Raw genomic sequence first — 25,349 nt, forward strand, 5'->3', positions numbered from 1 at the left:
CTTTTAACAACTAATTGTATGCAGTAGTGAAGTGTTACTTCATTTTTATAGATGAGAAAATTGAAGCTTGAGTTAAAATATTTGCCCTCAGCCAGTGGTAGATGGAATTAAGTTAGTGGTAGAGAAGGGGGTCATTTGCAACTTTGGAATCTAATTTTAAGCTCTGTACATTTTATATAAAAGTGTAGAGGAATCAAGTAGCAAGATATATACCTAGAATTAAAAATAGTTTAGTATAACAAACAAAAGGAGGTAATGTGTAAAGTATAAACAAACAAGGCTAGGGAAACAAGTAGGGATTCCTGGGTGGCTCAGCGGTTTAGTGCCTACCTTCGGCCCAGGGCGTGATCCTAGAGTCCCAGGATTGAGTCCCACATCAGGCTCCTTGCGTGGAGCCTGCTTCTCCCTCTGCTTCTCTCTCTCATTGTGTCTCTCATGAATAAATAAATAAAAATCTTAAAAAGAAAAAAGAAAGTAGAGCCTGTTTATAAAGATCTTTATAAATTAAACTAAGGTAAGGAATTTAACTTGTATTCAGAGGGCGTTCCATCTTTCCATAACCATTAAAGGATTTTTTTTTTTTTAAGGCAAAGCTTTATTTTTTTTTAATTTATTTATTTATGATAGTCGAGAGAGAGAGAGAGGCAGAGACACAGGCAGAGGGAGAATCAGGCTCCATGCACCGGGAGCCCGACGTGGGATTTGATCCCGGTTCTCCAGGATTACACCCTGGGCCAAAGGCAGGCACTAAACCGCTGCGCCACCCAGGGTTCCCCCATTAAAGGATTTAAACAGGATTGATTGACATCAGATTTTAAGAAAGACAACTCTAGCAATAGTTGGGAGATAAATAGGAGAAGGGATCATCCTGGAGGTACGAAGTCATGAGACTTTTTAAGTATTCTAGGTGCAAAAATGGCAAGAACCTGAACTTAGGTAAATTGCCACTGATTTTACTAGGTGTAGCTCTTTGGTAATGGTCTTGAGTAGAGCCATTAATTCGAAGTTGGAATGTCTTACATTTGAACCAAAGATTTTAGGTTCCCATTTAAAAAAAAAATTTATTTGATTTATTATTTGAGAGAGAGAAAGAGAGTGAGTGCAAGAGGGGGAGGGAGAGAATCTCAAGCAGATTCCCTGCTGAGTGCAGAGCCTGACATGGGGCTCAGTCTCACTACCCTGACATCATGACCTGAGCTGAAATTAAGAGTCAGATGCTGAACTGACTGAGCCATCCAAGCAGCACTTAGGTTCCCCATTCTTTTTTTTTTTTTTTTTAATTATTCTATCTATTTTTATTTGAGAGAGAGAGCACAAGCTGGCAGGGGGTGGGTGGTAGGCAGAGGAAAAGGGAGAAGCAGGCTCCCTCCTCAGCAGGGAGTCTCCTCCTGAGGAGGGAGCCTGACTCAGGGCTGGATCCCAGAACCCGGGGATCATGACCTGAGCCAAAGGTAGATGCTCAACCAATCGAACATGGAGTTCCATCTCACGACCCTGGCATCATGACCTGAGCCCAAATTAAGAGTCAGATGCTTAACCACCTGAGCCGCCCAGGTGTTCCTGAGGCCGCACTATTAATATATACTTCTTTCTCTTTTTGTTGTTCACCTTCCCCCACTTTATAGTGTTTTTCTAGCATTTAGGTTTTGCCTACACCTAAGTTTGTTTGGCTTGTGTCCTACAGTCCTTTCTATATACATGTTACCCACAATGTGCTCTCTAGACCCCCTACATCAGTATTGCTTTGAGATATTTGTTAAGAGTGAAAGGTTCTGAGTCTTCCTCCCACACTACTGAATCAGAGTCTCTGGATATGGGACTCAGGAGTCTATTTTAACAAACTTCCCCAATATTCTCAGACAAACTAAAGTTTGAGAGCCATTGTGTTGTATTATCATTTTTCTGTTTGTACTTCGACAGTCAGTTGATTTACTGTCGCCAAGATTTTCTGTTTTAAATTTCCGAGAGAAGGACTCTGGTTGGCTCAGGTCGTCTCTTTACACCATAGGTCATGAGAAAGCTTATGAACTGACTACCTTTTGGGTCAGTAGTGGGTCAGTAGTGGCAGAGCAGGGGCGATAGGAATCTTTGTAAGGCTGACCCTCAATGAAGACTATGGTAATAGGCCAGTATCCCCAGAAGTTGGCTGGGGAAGGGAGTGCAGGCATTCTGAAGCTTGACTGAGGGGGGTGGGTATCTCTTTTCTTAGTGACTTGTAGATATGGGAGGAAATTCTTAAAATTTAATTTATTTTGGGCCCCTGAATTTATATACTCATTTTAGGCCTTTATCTATACTACTTGGATTTTCCATAAAAGAAGATTGTTTCAGGCATTTAATTTAAATTTTGCTTCCTCTCCATTACCAAATCTACATGAAATTTCAAGGGTATATTATTAATTGGCTTTCCATTCAACACAATTCAGAATGTAGATGGGATGGGATACCTAACTCTTTGAATCTAGAGAGAGGCATCTGTTATTTTGATCATCTCTTCCTTATTTGAAAGTGTTCTCCATCTCCCAAACTGTTGATTGAATGAGACCACCCAGTTGCTTCCTGTGTTGATTTCCATTCTTTGACAGAAAAGACACTAGTTGTTGACCTAGGTAAATGATGAAGTGTTCCTCAAAATTGGCTTGATATCTGTTCGTTCTGTGGTCAGAATAGATGTCATCATTGCTACTAGTTGGTTCCTATAGCTGCTAGAAATATAGTCTCCTTATAGAGTATTCCCTTTTAGAATTTAAATTTTTCATTTTGCCTGTCATCTGGGATAATGAGTCATTCTAAAACACAAATGTATGTTTATATTTTTCATACTTCCAGTTCCTTCTCTTCATCAAGTTTCCTCAGCTTTCTTATAGTAAGAGAGTTTATAGAATTCCTAGGGGCAGCCTGGGTGGCTTAGCGATTTAAGCACCTGCCTTTGGCCCAGGGTGTGATCCTGGGGTCCCGGGATCGAGTCCCATGTCGATCCCTGCATGGAGCCTGCTTCTCCCTCTGGCTGTGTCTCTGCCTCTCTCTCTCTCTCATGAATAAATAAATAAAATCTTTAAAAAAAAAAAAAAGAATTCCTTCCAAATGGAGGGATTGAGGTATAATTTTCCCCTGTATTAAATTTTAAGGTTCCAGATGGTGTAAAGTGAAGAACAGTTCCCACAGCACAAGTGCATACTAACTGCCATATACTATTTACTTCTAGCACTCAGCATCGTTAAATTCTAGATCTTCAAGGGAGGTTTCAAACAGACATTTTCTGATGTCAAAATAACAATAAGAGACTGGGGACCACAACAATCTTGGAAGCCTTGGACTCCTAGATGCCGAGGTGGTTCTACCTCAGAAGAGTGTCTCACTAGTTTTGGTTCTTCTTCTTTTTTAAAGATTTTATTTATTTATTCATTCATTCAAGAGCGAGGGGGAGAGTGTGCATGTGCAAGTAAGGAGCAGAAGCGGAGGGAGAAGGACAAGCAAGCTCCATGTTGAGCATGGAGCAAATGTGGGGCTGGATTCTACGACCCTGAGACCACAACCTGAACTAAAATTGAATCGAATATCCAACTGACTGAGCTACCCAGGCACCCCACTAACTGTGGTTCTTTAAGTAACATAACAGCTGGATGGAAATCACAGACTGAGACAGTGACTCCTTTACCTTACTGGGCCCAAGAGACAACCTCTTAAGAGGATTTATGCTAGTTAAGTGATACCAGTTAAGTGCTAACTTACTCCCAGAGCAATAGAGAGAGCCAAACACTTGTACTTATTTCAATATACTCTTAACTGTTTGTGGTACTAGAAATTATACATTTCAAGCATGAGAATCTCTGGCATTGTTGCCATCATCTCAGCCAAAAACTGTTCTCATAATTTCATAAATCATAGTGCTCAAATATTCATTCCCTGCTAATAAACAGTTTACATTATCATTTCAGAGTAAATTGCTTGCATTTATTTTACCTGATAATGTGACTTTTTCTGGAGTTATTCCCCTGGGGAAACACAATTTCTTTTTAAGGGAAAAGCAGCTTCTTTTAAAAGCATTATTTAAAAAAAATTTTTTTAAAAAGCATTATTTTCAACATAGTTTATGGGATTTGCAAGTTTGTTGTTCATAACTTGGGGAGTACCTGAAATTGTTTCTCTGTTGGTAGCACTTCCATTAGATCAGATTTACTCTTTTTTAAATGGACATTTTTGGATTTCTAAAGACTGTTACATCTTCTAGAACATTTGAAGATTTTTTTTTTTTTTTAATTCATGAGAGACTCAGAGAAAGAGGCAGAGACACAGGCAGAGGGAGAAGCAGGCTCTTCACAGGGAGCCTGATGTGGGACTTGATCCCAGGACCCCGGGATCATGCCCTGAGCCAAAGGCAGATGCTCAACCACTGAACCACCCAGGTGTCCTGAGAGAACATTTAAGTATTAACTTCTTTGTTTTTATAATATTTATGTTTCTTGAGGTGTCTTTGCATTTCCTACCCACATATAGATCAGGTACATTTCAGATGAAATTTTGCATGTATAATGTTTCCCTGTTAAATATATTTGTTTAGTTTGTTGTTTCTTTGTTCTGTCTCTTCTTTTTTGTCCCTTTTCTCTTGAGGCATCTTTTTTTTTTCCTAAGATTTTATTTATTTACTCGTGAGAGACAGAGAGAGAGGCAGAGACACAGGCAGAGGGAGAAGCAGGCTCCTCACAGGGAGCCTGATGTGGGATTCGATCCCAGGACCCCAGGATCATGACCTGAACCAAAGGTAGATGCTCAACCACTCAGCCCCCCAGGCACCCTCAACTATACCTTTTTGTGTACTGTCTTTTTGATTCTATTCTGTCGGGCGTGGTCCCTGGTGAAATGTGAACTCGCTCGAGTCTGTAACATACACCTTTCAGGTAGCCTCAGACATGATCAGCTGTAATTGTCCATGAGTAAAATGCCTATGCTGAGAATTAGTCTTAGCTTCTTTTGCTGCCCCATCTAACTGAACCTTGTGCAGCTCATAGTGCTGTGCTATGAATTTACCAGAGCTAGGCAGGAGTGAAAGCAAACATCTAAGATATTTGTATCTTTCACCTTCTCAAAAATCAAGTGAGTATTAACTTATTTATGAATTATTTGAAGCCAACTAAAACTACTTTATTTGTGTGGTAGGTAATTATTAACAATTTGAATTGCAAATCTTCAAGAACCATGGTACTGTTGGGGTATGTATCATAAACCTGTGCTGCTATATTCTTGTTAAGCCATGTATACATAGAGTCTACCTTGATAATACTTACGGTTATTGTTTCTGTTTGGACATAAGTGAAAAAAATGTTAGAGCTTTAGAGAAACTATGTCACCTTAGTTTGCTCTCAACTTCTAGGCTCTTTGTCCTTTTCTGCCTATTCAGGTTACCAGCTTCATCGTAAAGGACTACTCCCTAGAAAAGGATCTTTGGTATTTTGTATCTTCAGGTCAGCTTTTATTATATTGCTGAATCATTCATGAAGTGATAACTGAGCACATACTACAATACTGAGCAACTAACTACTTGCCAGGTACTGAGGATACAGAGATGAAGAAGGCTTAGAGATTCCTTGTTTTCCAAGAGGTTGCCATCTGGTTGGGTTGATGGGTATATAAACAGATCATTACAAGAGAATGTAAAAACTCAGTATAATGATAAAGATGTGCAAGGAATATTCTGGAAGCATAAAGAAAGGAATTCTAATCCAGTGTCTTAAGATTGCATTGTCTAGTACAGCAGCCATGAGCTACATTTGACTTTTTAGTTTATTTTTTTTAACTTCCTTTTTTAAGATTTTATTCATTTATTCATGAGAGACACACAGAGAGAGGCAGAAACACAGGCAGAGGAAGAAGCAGCCTCCATGCAGAAAGCCTGTTGTGGGACTCCATCCCGGGTCTCCAGGATCAGGCCCTGGGTCGAAGGCAGGCACCAAACCGCTGAGCCACCCAGGGATCCCCTACATTTGACTTTTTAAATTAAAGTTTAAATGAAGTTAAAATTTTAGTTCCTCAGTTACACTAGCCACATTTTATTTGCTTGGGAGCCACATGTAATTAGTACTTACTTTATTGTCAGCAAAGATACAGAATATCTTCATAACTCTAGAAAGCTCTATAGAGGGCAACCCGGGTGGCTCAGTGGTTTAGCACCACCTTCAGCCCAGGATGTGATCTTGGAGACTCGGGATGGAGTCCCACATCGGGCTCTCTGCATGGAACCTGCTTCTCCCTTTGCCTGTCTGTCTGTCTGTCTGTCTGTCTCTCTCTCTCTCTGTCTCTCATGAATAAATAAATAAAATTAAAAAAAAAAAAGAAAGCTCTATAGAGTAATATTGACTAAGGAATCAAGATTTTGAAAAGGAGGTAACCAAGAACTGAGGCTTAAAAGTTGAGTACTAGCTAGCCAGGAAGGGGTTAGATAGGGTCAGGATAAAACATTATAGGAAGAAATCCCAGTTGGTTGAGACTGAGTAGTTTTTTGTGATGTGTGGTTTTCAGAGCTAAAACGGGAACAATCCTGGGAAAACTGGGACAGTTGGTCACCCAAGTAGAAAGAACTTCATGAACAAAGACACTGGGTCTAGAGAAAACCTTCACATAGCAGCTTAGAATTGTTTGGTGTTTCAGGAATGTGACGGTTCATGGGAGGAATTGGAAATGGTGCTGCAGAGTAAGCAGAGGCAAACATCAGACTTGCAGGTGACGCTAGATCATGACCTTATGGGGGTGAAAGGCCATGCCAGAATTTAAGCTGGGAAGTGTCATAGTTTTGGTCAGTTTTGCATTTTAGGTACATCTGACAGGCAGCTATGTGAAAGATGGTTTTGAGGGAGCAAGTTTGGGGGCAGTGAGACATGCTAGAAGACCTAACATAGGTAAAAAGGAGTTAGAAATCCTAAGGATAAAGGAAAGAGGAGGAGGGGTTCATATATATTTATGAGGTATGTGAGGCTCTGTGGCGGGCTGGGGGGCTCAGTCGGTTAAGTGTTTGACTCTTGATTTTGCCTAGGTCATGGTCTCCAGGTCCTAGGGTGAGCCCCGTGTTGGGTTCAGTGCTCAGCAGGGAGTCTGTTTGAGATTCCTTGTCCCTCTGCCCCTCCCCTGCAAGTGTGCACGCTCTCTCTCTTTCAAAAAACAAATCTTTAAAAAATATGTATGAGGTATAATTAAAGGATGTGGTATCTGGATGAGAAAGGAGGGAGTCAGAAATATGTCAAAGCTTCTAGCATAGGAGATCTCCTATACCTTTTTTTTTATTTGTAGTGGTAGTCCCTTCCCTCTCCAGTTATTTTATGCCTGCTTACCTTCTGGTCATCTCATTCCCCAGTCCTTACCCCTCCCAATTTAAAAACGTCTTGTTACACTGTAAGAGGACTGCCTATATAGCAAAGGAGTTCCCGCCCCCAAGGTAGACCTTAGCTCCATTCTTTCTGTTCCTTTTCTTCCATATATTTGCAGTATCCTACTCTCTCCTCCCCATATCCTTCCCTCCCAGAGCGAATAAACTGGGTAGGAGCAGTTCAGGGCAAGGGGTCATGTCTTAATCCCGCTGTGTACTGTTTGGAAACTGTGGTCCACTCCTCAAGCCAGCCTCCCTGTAGGCCTCTTTTAGTTCCTCCTTTCCTTTACCTGCTCAAATTTGCTAGCCCTCGCACCAGTTTATTCTAATCGTATGGCTTTTTAATTTTAAAATATCTTATGGGCAGCCGGGGTGGCTCAGCAGTTTAGCGCCACCTTCAGCCCAGGGCGTGATCCTGGAGACCTGGGATCAAGTCCCACGTCGGGTTCCCTGCATGGAGCCTGCTTCTCCCTCTGTCTGTCTGTCTGTCTGTCTGTCTCTCTCTCTCTCTCTCTGTCTCTCAAGAATAAATAAATAAAATCTTAAAAAAAAAAAAAAGATTTAAAGGATCTTATATTTTTATTTTGTAGTCTTCCTATGAAGGTGGGGGTTTTTGTGTACTTTTTTTCATTCATGTATCTCCAGTGCTCAGAAAAGTGCCTGGCACATAGTAGGTAACCAGTATTTGTTAAATAAATGGCAATAATAATACATGATCAAAGAGAACAGTATCAGAGCGAACATAGAGGTCAATGGGTTGGGAGTTGGGAAACTGGGATTCTAGTCCTGGCTTTGCCATGGAATGCCCATGGGGTCTCTACCAAGTCACTTTCCCTTTGTGGGACCTCAGTTTCTTCCTGGAAACAAATCCCTTCTGTTGATGGAGTACAGTAAATAAGGGCATTAATGTACAGTTGAGACTTCTTTAAGCAGTTCGGATTAAATGGGTGTAACAACTTGCTGGAAATATATGTGAAATTGTCTAGCTTTCTAAGTGACTTACCTAGAAAATGACACTTATTTTTAGAGTAATTAACTGTGATATGAAAGAACCTGAGTTTTAAATATGTCTTGATTGGCTTTTATTTTTTGGACTCTGCTCTCTTGACGAAAATGAAAGGAGGGGAAAAAAACATGAGATGAGTAACTCATGTTTGAAGCCTAAGTACAATCATTGTGTTTACACTTTTCCATCACTGTAGTTTAAAATATATCTTAGTGTACAGAGTTAAGACGCTAATACCAGAGGTAATTTTTAATAAAGATTTTTATTTATTTAAATTGAAACACTTCAGTGCTCTGCTGCATTTGAGTTTGCTGCTAATATAAAGCATACAATATTCCAGATATTCAGCTCTTCTTATTATTAAGTGATCCTGAGACAGAAATGCTTTTGTAGTCACCAATCAGTGACAGTTTAACATCTGCTTTGTGCTCAGCATTGTGTATATTAACCAGTTCATTAATTCTTTACAGAGAGGCAAGAAGAGAAACTGAAAAATAACAACAGGGACCTTTCCATGGTAAGAGTCTAAAGTATAATATTGTGGTAAACCACAAAATGTTGTATAGCAGAAGACTGATTTATATTATGTACATTGTACTTACCTTTTCAGAAATTCACCCAATAATGTCATGGTGTTCCCAGATAAGATGGAAATGAAAATATGCTCTGGGCTTGAACTTCATCTCCATAATAAGGGTAGCTCTTTCAGGCTGTTTCAGAGGTCATGATTTGTCCCTTTCACAGTTCTTGATTAGCTTTGCCCTTATGTTTCAAATGAAGTAGTGTATTTTCTTTTTCTTTTTTATGTCATTGGTGAATCTTTGGTTTTCTGGTGACCTGTGTCACACCAGGATCTGAGTTGGAGCATTATAGGTGGCTTTTATTGTTGCCTTTGTTCTTTAAGAGACCTTTTGCTCTGTATATCAGGCATAAAGTGTAAAGAAAAATAATTTTATTACCATTTACTCATCATTTATAAAGAATAGAGTTTGTTGAAGAGTTTTTCTAAAGCATAGATAGGCTAATTATATAGCTTGACTAATTTTTCTATTTAATTTCTGTATGTTTAACACAGGACATCTGAACTGTACAACAATTGTGTTTGCTTTCTAAGAGACCTTTGCTATATTATCTTCCATTCCTTGAAATTCTTATTGAGTAAGGCTATAATTTAAAGTACATCTTTTTGAAAGTAGCTATTCTGTTGACATAATTATTAAATGTTTATGAGGCTAAATTTGGAAACTACAGAAAGAAGAGAGAAAAATCGCTGATAAACCTTGTCATCCAGGGGTGCCAGGTTAGCTCAGTCAGAAGAGCGTGCAAAAAACAAACAACTATCATCCAGAGATAACTATTAATCTTAATCTTACATCTTTATGATCTTTCGTTTATTTATTTACCACATATGTAATTAAGAAGTTAGCTGCAAGTAATAGAATATCTAACTAACAACAACTTAAACAAATGAAGATTTTTTACTTGTGAAAGAAATCCAGAAGTTGATAGTCCTGGACTGGTATGGCAGCTCAGTAATCTCATTAAGAACTTAGGTTAGCCATTCTCAGATTATGGTTGTTTATTTGATGGTGCTTTATCCTTTATCTTCAGGCATTATGTTCTTCATTCCAGGCAAGAAGAATGGGCAGAAGGCTTAAAAGGATGTAGGCCAAGTTTGTCCCTTTTCAAAGTCTGGTTTAGTACTTGTATTTGTAACTCACTGGCCAGAATTGTCACATGGCCACCCCAATACTGTTCATCAGACGTGGGCAAGGAGAAGGGCATGGAGGTGGAGGGTGGGTTAGCCAGTAAATAGCTTTTTGCTATGGGGTGCATTTTAAATATGACATGAAATCATGATTTTGGGGCGTGCTTTAGTGGTGACTTTAGTGTGAAATGACAATTTATTGGTCTCTTTATAGGTCCGAATGAAATCCATGTTTGCAATTGGCTTTTGTTTTACTGCCCTAATGGGAATGTTCAATTCTATGTGAGTACCCTTTAGTAATATGCTTTTACCTAACTATTGTTCTCTCCGTGTGTGTATTTGTAAGCAATTAACTTTTTTTGGTAATATTTTATTTTGATATCTCAAATATACAGAAAAGTTACAAGAATAATATATCCATTATCCAGATTCACATTTCTCTTGTTTCTCTTTTTCTGTCTCTCCATATCAACTATATGCTCATTCATACATACATTATTTATGTATTTTTCTTAATTATTCAAGAGTATAGGCTTCATGCCCTTTTATCCAAAACTACTAATTTGGTTTTTTTAAAAAAAAGATTTTATTTATTAGAGAGAGAGAGAGAGAGTACCCACACAAGCAGGGGGAGCAGCGTAGGGAGAGGGGGAGGGGTGGCGGGAGAGGGGAAGTCAACTCCTTGCTAAACAGGGAGTTCCCCCAGGGCTCCATCCCAGGACCCTGGGATCATGACCTGAACCTAAGGTAGATGCTTAACAGACTGAGCCACTGAGGAGCTGCCATAACTACTAAAATGTGTATTTCCTAGGAACATGGATAATCTCATATATAACTTCAATCCAATTACCAAAATCAAGGAAATTCAATTTTGAGAGAATTCAATTATATAACTTTCTCACCCTTTATTTTTTCCTTATAGATTTTATTTATTTGAGATAGAGGGAGAGCATGAGCAAGGGTGGGGAGGGGAAGGAGAGGGAGAATCAGGCCCTCCACTGAGCAGGGAGCCCAATGTGGGACTCAATTCCAGGACTCCAGGATCATTACCTGAGTCAAAGGCAGATGCTTAACTGACTGAGCCACCCAGGCGCCTCCTCACCCTTTTTAATATTGAGAATCTTTTATGTACAAGGTAAAGACTAAGGTATTATGGAGCCTCTAAAGAGAATTTAATATGCCTCCTGTGTTTTAAGTTACTGACTAGCATACTTGTTCAAAATGAGGGTAGTCTTATAGAGATGTTTGACTCTTTTAGAGTCTTAACAACCATTATCTTGTATAATGATAAATTAAGTTACTGTTGTCTAAACTGGCAGATAGCAGGCCTGAGTAATCGTGGAACTGCTTTTGACAGAAACTGGGAAAGTATCCAGACATGACAGGCAGTCATTTATTACTTTTCAAGGCCCACCTGAATCATCCCACAGGAATGAGAATTTCCCTCCCTCCCTCTTTTCCTTTCTTTCCTCCTACTCTTCCTCCCCTGCTTCATTTCTGTCTCTCTCTCTCCCTGCACCTCTTCCTACCTACTAGTTCAGTGCCCACATTGTGCCAGGCATTGTGGGAGTATCAGAATATGACAAATAAGGTGTGGCCCCCGTCCTCAGTAATAGTCAGTTTTATGGGAAGAAAAGATAAACAAATATGTTGATGGATATTATACTAGAAATCCGTGTGAAGTGCAGCTGAGGGAAAAGAAAGTGAGTGAGTGGGTATTTTTACTTAGGTGAGGGACTAGAGGGGGTGTCCAAATGATTTTAATATAAAATTTCCTTTTGACTAATGATTACTGAAATCATAGAACCTTTAGAGCTGAAAGGAACCTTTGGAAGGTAAAATAACTTGCCTAAAGTATCTAGAAGTCTCATGATTTCTGGCTTGTAATTCTAAACTCAATACTCTTTTCATTTTGCCATACTTTATCTCATTTCTTGGATATATATTCCCATGAATTATGAGGCAAAGCAAACACTGAAAGGTTTTATAGTTAACCACTAAGTGTCCATGGTACAACACAAATACTCAGATATTCTTTTTATTTTTATTTTTATTTTTTTTTTTAATTTTATTTATTTATGATAGTCATACAGAGAGAAAGAGAGAGGCAGAGACACAGGCAGAGGGAGAAGCAGGCTCCATGCACCTGGAGCCTGATGTGGGATTCGATCCCGGGTCTCCAGGATCGCGCCCTGGGCCAAAGGCAGGCGCCAAACCGCTGCGCCACCCAGGGATCCCTCAGATATTCTTTTTAAAGTGTACTCTGGACAGTATAGAGCTGGATAAGTCCTCAGCTATACATTTTAAATTCAATAATTAACTTTTCCTTAGGTTTCTCTTCACTCATACTACTAAATAATATTTTTAAAGTTAGTGTTGTGTGTGCATGTGTGTCTATTCTGATTGACCTTAGCTTGATTGAGTGATTTTTGTGACAAATTTGAGTCCTGCTTTGCTAGAGGTTCAGCATTTTATTCTATTCCTTATTCTTATGTTTCTTTATCAAATTTATGTTTATGTCTGCTTTTACTGGACTGTAAGTTCCTTATAGTCTTCACATGTATCCTTAGAGTTTTCATATCCTTAGAGTTTCAGGGCTTATAAAGATATTTATTGAATAAATCTTAAAAATTTGTAAATATACAACTCAATTTCCACTGTCATAGTTTTTATACTATTCTGAGATAAGAATTTGATGCCATTTGAAATGTGAAACATAATTTTTTTTTAAGATTTATTTATTTATTTGAGAGAGATAGGGCATATATGAGCAGGAGGAGGCGCAGAGGGAGAGATCTCCAGCAGACTCCCTGCTGGCCACAGAGATAACTACACAGGCCTCAATTCCAGGACACTGAGATCACAACCTGAGCTGAAATCAAGAGTCTCAAGAGTCAGATGCTTAACTGACTGAGCCACCCAGGCACCCCTTGAACCAAAATTTTTTAAATTATAATTATTAATTTGCAAGATATCAGTGGTTCAGTTATGAAAATATTAGTTAGCAAACCAATTACATTGGAACAAAATTCTTTTTTTTTTTTTTTAAGATTTTATTTATTTATTCATAGAGACACAGCTAGAGAGAGAGAGGCAGAGACACAGGCAGAGGGAGAAGCAGGCACCATGCAGGGAGCCTGATGTGGGACTCGATCCCAGGTCTCCAGGATCACACCCTGGGTTGCAGGCGGCGCTAAACCGCTGCGCCACCGGGGCTGCCCTGGAACAAAATTCTTAAAACTTTAAAAGTCTGAATGTAGTTGATGAAAATATGTTCGTGCACGTGTGTGTGTGCGTGTGTGTGTGTGTGTGTGTGTGTGTGTGTGTGTGTGTGTTCTCTAACAGAAGTTTATTTCTCATTCCCATAAAGTCCATCACAAGCCTGGAGGACTGCTCCCCATGTAGGAGGCTCAGCATTCCAAGCTACCTAGGGTTGCTGGTCCCTGTTTCTGTATGGGCTTCCACAACTGAGATTGGAAGAGCACTAGAATCTTGCACCAACAAATAAAGGCTTCAGACCAAATGAAAATGTCTTCTACTGACTCTTAGGTCATAGTTTATTTCAGCGTAGGATAGCTCAGAGAGTCTTGTAATAAGACAGGCTAATATCAGCAAAAAATACTGAGAGTGTTTATTTCAGTATTAACTTATCAATAGTGTTTGGAAAAAGTGCAAAATCATGTGCATCCTGTTGACAGGTTAGAGTAATATAAATCTAATTTTCAAAGAGTATATCTCTTTAATGATGAGAGTGTTGACTTTAGGTTTAAGTAGGGAGAAGTCTTGTATTGTAAATGAAGTTGTGAAACATGGAAATGAATCATTTTGGCTTATGTTCATTATTTACAGTAGGACGTAATGTTAGATTACCTTTTTAGAACAATTTGCCTGTTCTTTCTTTCTTTTCTGTAGTTAAAACTAGAGCTTGGCATACAGTTTTGATTTGAATCCATAATTGCTTTAGTTACTAAAGGAAGCTGACATATCTGCTTATAGTCATAGAATCACATAACCACAAAGTTTTTTTTTTTTTTTTTTTTTTTTTTTATTTATGATAGTCACAGAGAGAGAGAGAGAGGCAGAGACACAGGCAGAGGGAGAAGCAGGCTCCATGCACCAGGAGCCTGATGTGGGATTCGATCCCGGGTCTCCAGGATCGCGCCCTGGGCCAAAGGCAGGCGCCGAACCGCTGCGCCACCCAGGGATCCCACATAACCACAAAGTATTATACCATATTTCTTATATTTCTTTCTCTTTTGAGTTAATAATTTTCATTTGCCTTCCTTTGATATTCTTCCTCCAATTCTCAATTTTTTGTGAGTGTGCTACATGAATATTTATAGGTTTCAACTATTTTTAATGTTTATTCAGGTCAAACAGCTGCATGCCATTTTTTGTGCCTCACACTGTGGGAGATAAAAGAAAATTGCCCAGCCTGAGCCCTCATGCCATGTATTGCCTTCAAATAGAATAGACATCTATATAGGAAATATTGATTTACTAGTTAAAAATTTACTGTTCTTTTTTTATGTAGGGGACCTTGTAATTTGTAGAAGATCCGTTATAGAGCTCTCTTAGAGAAGTTTTATAGTAATAACACCCTACCCCAGCTATATTTTGCCTTTTCCTTGGGCTGCGGAACATGCCTGTCCCTGAGCATCAGAGAGACTTATTTCTCTTTACGTTATTTTTGAGGCTTACTTGGAACTCATCACGTTCTCTGCCAAACCCACACTCTTCTTGATACTTCTGTATCTTTCAGTGGTGCTCATTTCTACTAACCTGGAATTGAAAGCTTTATTGCTTACCCCCCCCCTCTTCCTTTCAGCACACGTTTCTTGTGTATCTACCCTGCCCCAAGTGTAACGTTAGACACTGAGTTATCTCTAACATTGTCAGTCCTCTGTTCCATCAGTTAAGAGTTCCTGTTTATTCAACTCTTTGTTTCTATCTAGTCATCCATCCATCTGCCCATCCTACCATTCCTCCCTTCTTCCCTCCTCCCCCTCCTCTTCATCCATGCTGCACCAGCTCTCATCCGGGTTTCAGCTCATTGCCTTTCCCTTTGCTATTACCGCTTGACCTTGGGCATGCCAGTAGCTTCCTAGCTGCTCTCCATCCTCGGGTGCCTCCTGTCACTGCAGCAGTAAGTTAACTGTCCCCAAAAGCATGTTACCCATTGTCTAATAACCACATTTGCTACTGATGGAACAGGAACTCTGTTGGCCACTGTTGGCCTTTATATATGTTGCCTTTGTAATCTTAACAACCTTCTGAAATGAGGATTATAGTCTTTATTATACTGATGAGAATATGAGACTCCCAAGTTATTTAACTTGCCCAAAGTCTTAAAGCTAGAAACATTGAGCTGGGCTATAACTCATGTGTCTCTACTCAAGTCCTTATGTTGCATTGTGCCACTCTGAATACTGATTTAAGTCCAAACTCTTTAACCTGGCTTTCATGGCATTCCATGTGTTGGCCCCAGCCTGTTCTTCAGACTTTGTTTTTACTGTCTACAAACTATTGTGTTCTAACTGCACTGCTCACTGTTCCTGAGTCAGTCAGTCTTTTCGTTTTGTTTCATTTCACTTTTCAATTCTTTTTCTTTTTTCCTTCCTTCCTTCCTTCCTTCCTTCCTTCCTTCCTTCCTTCCTTCCTTCCTTCCTTGATTTATTTGAGAGAGAGAGAGCAAGCAAGCATAAGCTGAAGGGGGAGAGGGAAGGGCAGAGGGACAGGAAGAAGCAGGCTCCCCACTGAGCAGGGAACCTGATGCGGGGCTCGATCCCAGGACCCTGGGATTATGACCTGAGCCGAAGGCAGATGTTTAACCAACTGAGCCACCCAGGCACCCCTTGAGACACATTCTTTCATGGGAATTTTAGAATCATGTGTCAGTTTCCCCTAAGATAATCCCATTCAAGTTTTGACTTAAGTTTTATTTGATTTATATACTAATTTTAAAATCTTAAACACTTTTATAATTGTTAATATTCCCATCTAGGAACATGGTGTTTCTGCTAAGTCTATCTTATAACTTTTGTAGTTTATTTTCAAATAGGTTTTGCATGTATTTTATATCTTCTAGCTCATTGCTAGTGGTATAAAAATAGGTTACCAGTTTTTGTTATTTTGTAACTGACCATCTTGCTAAACTCTAATAGGTTTTAATTTGGTTCTCTGATTTTCTAGATAGATAATCATATATGATCAGGCAAATGACTTGGTTTCATTCTTTCCAAATTTCCCCTCCCTCCTTTCTCCTCTGCTGCTTTCTTCTCCTCCCTAGTTCTAAGCTGAATTGAATTAGAACAACCAGAGAGGGTAAATACTTCATAATGAAATACTAAAGAAAGTCAAATATAATAGCCATATTGCTGCTTTGATAGTTTTCAAAGCTATATATAAGCTCATGTGGGGGTCAGAGCACTTCCCTCATCAGCGGAGGCCCCGTGGGTTTTCTCTGCAGAGTTTTCATAGCATCGTCACTCAAGTGAGCCATCTAACATTGAATGGCAATCTCTTGTGTGTTCCATGATATCTTATGTATTTCCATTTTATTTCTCCACTCTTAAATCTCTTGAGTCAAGGGCCGTATCTGAAAAGCATGTATTGTATAATTACTCAGCAACTACTTGGTGATTACATTTTTAAGTCTTACACCAATATTGAAATGCCTATTTATGCAGTTCAGTAGTACAAGATAAAATATTAGATGCCTTTTCTTTAAGCCATAGACATCAAAGAAATCAAATACAATGTCTTTAGGAAGAAAATGACATGAAAATATTCATTATATTCAAACTTCTTATAGAAGGCTACTATTGGCAAGAAGGAAGACTGTTCTTAGTTCTTAAGGACACTATTTTCTTTTTGTCAACATTCTTATTCGGAACACTGACAACAGTAGTTTTTTACTTATTTTGCTTTGCAATACTGGTGGAAGTTCATGTAATATAAGTGTTTTACTATTTAAGTGCTGTATTAATTTTTCAATAAGACTTTATTATTTTTTTTTAGAGCAGATTTTGGTTTACAGAAAAATTGAGAGGAAGATAGAGATTTCCTATATACCTTCTACCCCTTGCGTGATGTCCCCCACTATCAGCGACCTCCCTTGCCCAAGTGGTGCATTTTTACAATTGAACCTACACTGACACATCAACCACTAAGGTCCACAGTTTACATTAGAGATCACGCTTGGTGAACATTCAGTGAATCTGGACAAATGTTAATGGCATGTATCCATCATTATAGTATCAAACAGAGTAGTTTAACTGTCTTAAAAATTCTCTGCTCCGCCAATTCATTCCTTTCTCTCCTACCATCCGGACTCCTGGCAACCACTGATCTTTTTGCTGTCTCCATAGTATTGACTTTTTCAGAATGTCATATAGTTTGACTCATACAGTATGTAGCCTTTTCAGATTGGCTTCCTTCACTTAGTAATATCCATTTAGAGTTCCTCCATCTCTTTATGGCCAATAGCTCATTTCTTTATAGCACTGAATAATATTTCATTGTCTGGATGTACCAGTTTGTTTATCCACTTACATCTGGATTACTTCCAGGTTTTGGCAATTATGATTAAAGCTGCTTTAAACACCCGTGTGCAGGTTTTTGTGTGCACATGAGTTTTCAACTCCTTTGAATACATGCCAAGGAGCACAATTGTTGGGCTCTAAGTCATGTTTTTGCTCTGGTCATTGTGCCTGTGCATTTTAAAAAATATATTAATGGGGCATCTGGGTGGCTCATTCAGTTAAGTGGCTGCCTTCAGCTCATTTCATGATCTCAGGGTCCTGGGATTGAGCCCCTACGTCAGGCACCCTGACTCAGTAGGGAATCTGCTTCTCCCTCTGTCCCTCCCCCTGCTGGTGTGCTCTCTCTTTCAAACAAACAAACAAAAATCTTTAAAAAATAAAAATATATTACTATTCTGTCTAAGACTGTGAGCACCTTAAAGTCTATATCTCTGTTTTTTATAAGCTGGCATATGAAATGAAAATTCTAGTACATATTATGATTATATTTTTCGGTTTTTAACATAATTTCTCTGTGTTTCACCTTAATCATCTGTTTATTGTAGAATGGGATACACTATCTCTAATATACCTTTTAATCTTAAGATTTGTTGACAGCTGGCAGATTTTAAGAAAAAAGTCTGAGGTTTGATTAAGATGGAAAGGACTGGAGTTTCCAGATTTCCAAAGAAGCAATAGGAGGCCCTGCTTTGAGCTCTTTATTTCTTTCATCCTGGATCATTTCCATAAAGTTGAACTATTAATCTTAGGGATCCCTGGGTGGCTCAGCGGTTTAGCGCCTGCCTTCGGCCCAGGGAGTGATCCTGGAGTCCCAGAATCGAGTCCCACATCAGGCTCCCAGCATGGAGCCTGCTTCTCCCTTTGCCTGTGTTTCTGCCTCTCTCTCTTTCTCACTGTCTCATGAATAAATAAAATCTTTTGAAAAGAAACAATCTTAAAATTAGAAGAGATCTGAAAAGTCATTTAATACATAACTTCTGGCCCAGTACAAAAATCCCTTCACTTAATACCTCTAGCATAGGACGCCTTGGTGACTCAGCAGTTGAGCATCTGTCTTCAGCTCAGGGTGTGATCCTGGAGTTCCAGGATCGAGTCTCTCATCAGGCTCCCCACAGAGCCTGCTTCTCCCTCTGCATGTGTCTCTGCCTCTCTCTCCGTGTCTCTCATGAATAAGTAAATAAATCTTAAAAAAAAAAAATACCTCTAACAGGTAATTTTCCCTCCTTTGTTCAGTTATTTCCAACAATGAGGAATCTGGTGATTTCTGAAATAACATGCATTTATTGAGTAGTTTTTAGGGTTTGAAAGTAATTCCTTTTACTGGACCTTCCCATACTTCTACTCATGAGTCATGGTCCTGCCTTCTGGAACCACAGAGTAAGTGTACTGAAAGAAATAATCTACTGAGGTATAATGATATTTATAAGCTATCTCTTTCTTTGTACCTTTCCCTTTTGTTCACTGACTCTTCTTTATTAGGCTAGATACCACTTCACTTAGCTATTCTTGTGATGATCTTCAAGTCTCCAAGAAAAATCAATTCAGGGATCCCTGGGTGGCGCAGCGATTTAGCGCCTGCCTTTGGCCCAGGGCACGATCCTGGAGACCCGGGATGGAGTCCCACGTCGGGCTCCCAGGTGCATGGAGCCTGCTTCTGTCTCTGCCTCTCTCTCTCTGTGACTATCATAAATTAAAAAAAAAAAAAAGAAAAAAAGAAAAATCAATTCATTAAAATTAAGAATTTGGGATGCCTGGGTGGCTCAGAGATTGAGCATTTGCCTTCAGCTCAGGGCGTGATCCCAGGGTCCTGGGATCGAGTCCCACATTGGGCTCCCTGCATAGAGCCTGGGGTTCTCCCTCTATGTCTCTGTCTCTCTCTCTCTCTGTTTCTCATGAATAAATAAATACAATCTTAAAAATAAAGAATAAATAATAATTCATGGAAGTTTTTTTTTCATATTTATGGCTGGCTTAAGGTGTCATGCATAGTAGATACACCGAAATGAATAACTTATAGGACATAAATAGTTTTCCTTTTTTTCCCTAAATATTTTTTTCAGCTTTATTGAGATATAACTGACATATAATATATAACATTGTTTATGTGTACACACGTGATTTACATGTAGTGAATTGATACACATCTAGTGAAATGATTACTACAGTAAGGTTAGTTCACACATCCGTCACCTCATATAGTTATAACTTTGTTGTGGCAGTGAGAACATTTATGATTTACTGCTTTAGCAACTTTAAGTATATAATACAATATTGTTGACTATAATCATTAGATATGCAGAACTTACTCATTTTACAACTGGAAGCTTGCATCTTTTTTTTTTTTTTTTAAGATTTTATTTATTTATTCATGGGAGACACACAGAGAGAGAGGTAGAGACACAGGCAGAGGGAGAAGCAGGCTCCATGCAGGGAGCCCAACATGGGACTCTATCCTGGGTCTCCAGGATCATGCCCTGGACTGAAGGCGGCACTAAACCGCCGAGCCATCTGGGCTGCCCAGTTTGTATCCTTTGACCAACATTTTCCTATTTCTCCCATCCCCAGCATCTCCCAACCACCAATCTCACTCTGTTTCCATGAGTTCAGTTTTTTTAGATCTCATAGCTAAGTGATATCATATTATTTTGGTCTCTGTCTGTGCTTATTTCACTAAGCATAACGCTCTCAAGGTTTATTCTGTTGTTATAAATGGCAGGATTGCCTTCCCTTTTGTGGCTAAGTAGCATTCTATTATGTAAATGTGTATGTATCTATCTCACATTTGCTTTATTCATTCATTTGTAGGTGGACACTTAGATTGTTTTCTTGTCTTGGCTGTTGTGATTAATGCTATGATGAACATGAAGTACAGATATCTCTTTGAGATAGGAATTTATTTCATTTATTTTGGATTTATACCCAGAAGTGGAATGGCTGAATCATATGGTAGTTTTTTTTTTTTTTTTTTTTTTTTTTTTTTTTTTTTTTTGAGGAACTTCCATTGTGTTTTCCATAGTGGCTGCATCAGCTTACATTCCTACCAACACTATACATGGATTCCCTTTTCTCTACATCTTTGCCAGCATTTGTTATCTCTTGTCTTTTTGATGATAGCCGTTCTTACAGAAGTGAATTGATACCTCATTGTGAATTTGATTTATAATTCCTTGGTGATTAGCGATGTTGAGTACCTTTTCTTGTACTTGCCCATTTGTATGCCTTATTGAGGAAAATGTCTATGGAGATCTTCTGCCCTTTTTAAAATCAGATTGTTTTTTGGTTTTTTTTTTTTTTTTTTTACTGTTGAGTTTTGAGTTTCTTATATTTTGAATATTAACCCTTTAATCAGATATATGGTTTACATGCTTTTTTCTCCCATTCCATAGATTGCCTTTTCATTTTGTTGCTTATTTCTTTTGCTATATTGAAGCTTTTTCATTTAATATAGTTGATTTTTGCTGCATGTGCTTCTGCTATCATATACAAAAAAGTCCTAGCTAATGTCAAGGAACTTTTTTCTATGTTTTTTTTTTCTAGGAATTTTACCTTTTTGGGTCTTACGTTTAAGTTCTTCATTCATTTTGAGTTAATTTTTGTCCTGCTTCTCCCTCTGCCTGTGTCTCTGCCACTCTCTCTCTGTGTGTGTAGTGTGTAATAAAATCTTAAAAATAAATAAATAAATAAATAACTTTGGTTAGTATAGACATTTTAATAATATCAACTCTTCGAATCTATGAACACAGATATCTTTCCATTTATTTGTGTCTTTTTCAACATATTTCATCAATGTGTTAGTGTGTTTATTGTACAGATCTTTTATCTCCTTGGTTAAATTTATTCCTAAGTATTTTATTTTTGTTGATGCTATTATAAATAGGATTAGTTTCTTTATTTCTTTTTCAGATAGCTCATTGTTAGTGTACAGAAATGCATAGAATGATTTTTGTATGTTGATTTTATATCCTGAAACTTTACTGAATTTGTTTATTGATTCTAAAAGGGTTTTATTTTTGGTTTTGCTTTTTGGTTATAATTTCAAGTTGAAAATTACAGAAAATAAAGTGACTACATAAGGTGAATTTATTGGGTTTGTATGTTAGCAATAAGGGGGGTTGGACAGCTTATATCTGTTCCATCCCTTCCTATAGTCTAACTGTGCAGTAGGACAGTCAGAGTGGCATACCTAGAGCAGCATGTTGTATATAGCATATAACCAGAAAATATTGGGGCAGCTGCACCTAATACTTGTTGTGAGAAAATGGGAATATCTTCCCCTGAAAAAGCTATTATTTTTGTTTTGCTTTTGTGAAGCTAGTGGAAGAGAATGACAGTGATTACTTCAAGCAGATCTTTAAATACTTTTGTCATATACAAGTAAAGTCACTTCATGATTGAGCCTTTCCCTGTATAAATATGCACTAGGAAGGCAGTTGGAAGTAGTAAGTGGACAGTCATATGTATAGAAGGTATCAAATTCACTGTCTTCTATATTCTTGGCAACACAGTTGTCTAAGAAGTTCTTTAGAACCAAAGTAGTTGATCTGGGTGTTTAGGGATTTTTTTTCCCCCGGAAGCAAAGAGGTATTGCTAGTTCTCTTTTCCCTCTCCCTAGAAACATTTTGTATACCAAGCATTTTCCTTTATATGTGTGTGTGTGTGTGTGTATTTTTTAATTTTTTTTTTATTTTTTATTTTTTTATTTTTTTATTTATGATAGTCACAGAGAGAGAGAGAGAGAGAGGCAGAGACACAGGCGGAGGGAGAAGCAGGCTCCATGCACCGGGAGCCTGATGTGGGATTCGATCCCGGGTCTCCAGGATCGCGCCCTGGGCCAAAGGCAGGCGCCAAACCGCTGCGCCACCCAGGGATCCCTATTTTTTAATTTTTATTTAAGTAAGTTCCGTACCCAAGGTGGGGCTCGGACTCAACCCTGAGATCAAGAGTCTCACACTCCACTGACTGAGCCAGCCAGGCTTCCGGATGTTTTTCTTTTTTCTTTTTAAGATTTTGTTTATGTATCTATGTATTTAGAGAGTACGTGGGAGACAGGCAGCGGGAAAGGGAGAGAGAGAGAGAGAATCTGTAGCAGACTCTGCTGAGCATGGAGCCCAACCTGGGGCTTGATCTCACAACTCTAAGATCATGACCTGAGCTGAAATCAAGAGTCGGACTCTAAACCAACAGCAACCCAAGCCCCCCCAAGTGTTTTTCTAAGAGGGAATTTTCTGGCTATTTTAACTGGAATTAGAGACTTTATTTGGATAATTTAGCTGATACAGTCATACATTTCTCTAATGTAAAATATCACTATCTTTAATCACATTAATTTTTATGATTTTCGTTATTGACTGATACTACTTATTTATAGAAAAATATGAAAGAAGCTAACATCCTCAGCACTTCAACATAAATGCTGATATGCATTTTCTTATAGCTTTTTTCTAAGTTTTTCTCTTTTAGAAACATTTTTTTCCGGGCAGCCCCGGTGGCGCAGCAGTTTGGCGCCGCCTGCAGCCCAGGGCATGATCTGGAGACCCTGGATCGAGTCCCGCGTCAGGCTCTCTGCATGGAGCCTGCTTGTGTCTCTGCCTCTCTCTCTCTCTCTCTTTCTCTCCCTGCATCTCTATGAATAAATAAATAAAATCTTTAAAAAAAAAAAATTTTTTTTCCTTTCTAATTTAGAAGTAAAAAAAAGCTTTCAAACACTAACAGTATGTTAAAAGTTATCTCAGAGTATTGTGTGTGCATTTTAAGAATCTACTTTTTTCATTCACCACTATATATTCCATGAATTTCTATTCAGAAGTGTTTAGCCTGTTTAAGGTGTGTATTGGGAGTCTCTGAGTCTTGGAAAAAAGGGTTCTTAAATATTATTATTGGTGCCATAGTTTAAAACAGTGATTCTCTAAGTATAGTCTGGGGATCCCTGGAGCTTTTTGAGACTCTTAGTAAGTCCTTGAGATAAACATTACTGCCTTAATAATTCTGAGATGTTATTTTCCTTTTTTATTCTTACTCTCTTTTTAGTGTAAAGTGGAATTTCCCAGAGGCTTCAGGGCTTCATAATATACATTATTGCACCAGCCTGAATCCTGAAGCAGCTATGAGAATCCAGCAATATTCTATTAAGGAAAACATTAAAGACATTTGCCTTAAAAAAAAAAAAAAAGAGCCTTTCTTCTCACTAAATTCTTTTTTGTTTTGGAAAAGATAGTTATTTTTCATAAAAATATGTGTTAACATATAATGAATTTATTGCTACCTTTTAAATAATTTAATAAATATTTTAACATTCCTCAGTTTTAATTTATAAAGCAGTTAATATTAATAACTATAACCTTTAAACAGTGTAGGCATCTCAATTTTTCAGAGTGTTAAGGGGTTCTGATACTGAAAGAATTAAGAATCATTAGTTTAGAAAAAGATTGATGGAAAAATCTAGGCCCTTCCTTACATCCTTGTTCTTTAGGTCTCTTTTTAGAATATTACTTACTCTTTGTGTTTTAGAGATCAAGGGACTTAAGAGTTCTATTTCTGTCTCAGATTCTTCCCTGGAACTAAGAAGCTTGTCAGTCTTCCAAAAATAACAATTCTTTGTTTTTTCCTTTTTAGATTTGATGGTAGAGTGGTGGCAAAACTGCCTTTCACCCCCCTTTCCTATATCCAAGGACTGTCTCATCGAAATCTGCTGGGGGATGACACCACAGACTGTTCCTTCATCTTTCTGTATATTCTCTGTACCATGTCAATTCGACAGGTGAGTGAGCATATCCACTATTAAATACATATATTCTTCCTTGCTTTCTGGCCCTAAATTAGCTTTTACTTTTTTAATACCAGAAATATTATAGAATCCCAGTGGTTCCTCTGAAGCTGTTTTAAATGTGTATGGATCTAGACTGTGGATTCTTTGGGATGAGAAGTAGCCATAAACCAAACATGGTTTCCATATCCCATTCTTGGAGCTCCTAGGTTCCTTCTTCATTGGAACAATCTAAAGATACAAAAGTAAAGAGCAAGTTTGGTCTTCTCAGTATCATTTCTTCTCTATGCCAGTGCTTTTTGGCACTTTAGGAACACAAACGTAACATTGGGTGACTTTAGGTTATTCACAGTTGAGATACTCAAGTCTGCATTAGAAAATTTACATTTGGCCACCATGATTATCAGACATTCATAGTGAAAAAACAGTGAGAGCCAAGAGAGAAGTATAGATCGTTGGGAGACCCCAGAGAGAAACATAACATTTGATTAGTGGGGGAAGATTCAGGCGGAAAGGTTTAGAGAATGAAGTAGCTTTTTGAAATAGAACTTAAAAAGTAAGAGGGGTTAATTAAAGTCTCTGGCTTAAGAACTTTTTATATTTCAGTTTTTGAACACAGCTACCATTCAGCAGGCATTGCCATGGGGAAGTTGGCACATGAGACTTGTACTTTTTCTTCTTCTGAATACTGTCAATGGTAGCAGATTTTTTTGGTTGGCCTAGCATGTGAGGAAAAGTAGGAAATGGAATTATAGTTTGAAACTTGCAAAGATCTACATGGTCTTACTGCTTAAGGCTTTTTTCCCCACCTTATCTCTCATCCAACATTCTAACCATTCTGACTTGCCTGACAGCTCCCATGTCCCACTCACTCAGATTTACTTTTTGTGAATGCTCTTTCTCTGGCTGCCTCCCACCTCCTTTTGTAGATTTAGTGCAACCAGGTTTCAAGGCTTCCTGGCAACGTTTTC

At 38.4% G+C, this 25,349-nt stretch overlaps 1 protein-coding gene across 2 annotated transcripts in view; it reads left to right on the top strand.

Annotated features, from left to right (window-relative positions):
* Nucleotides 1–25,349, top strand: part of TMCO1 (transmembrane and coiled-coil domains 1) — a 51,085-nt gene that overhangs the window by 9,303 nt on the left and 16,433 nt on the right. For both annotated transcript variants that reach the window (XM_025991277.2, XM_072759586.1), the window contains 3 exons: nt 8,834–8,880; nt 10,286–10,353; nt 24,228–24,372. In XM_025991277.2, the coding sequence (XP_025847062.1) occupies nt 8,834–8,880; nt 10,286–10,353; nt 24,228–24,372 (260 nt within the window). The remainder of the gene's footprint in view (nt 1–8,833; nt 8,881–10,285; nt 10,354–24,227; nt 24,373–25,349) is intronic.

Source organism: Vulpes vulpes, chromosome 5, assembly GCF_048418805.1.
Source record: "Vulpes vulpes isolate BD-2025 chromosome 5, VulVul3, whole genome shotgun sequence".
Lineage (NCBI taxonomy): Eukaryota > Metazoa > Chordata > Mammalia > Carnivora > Canidae > Vulpes > Vulpes vulpes.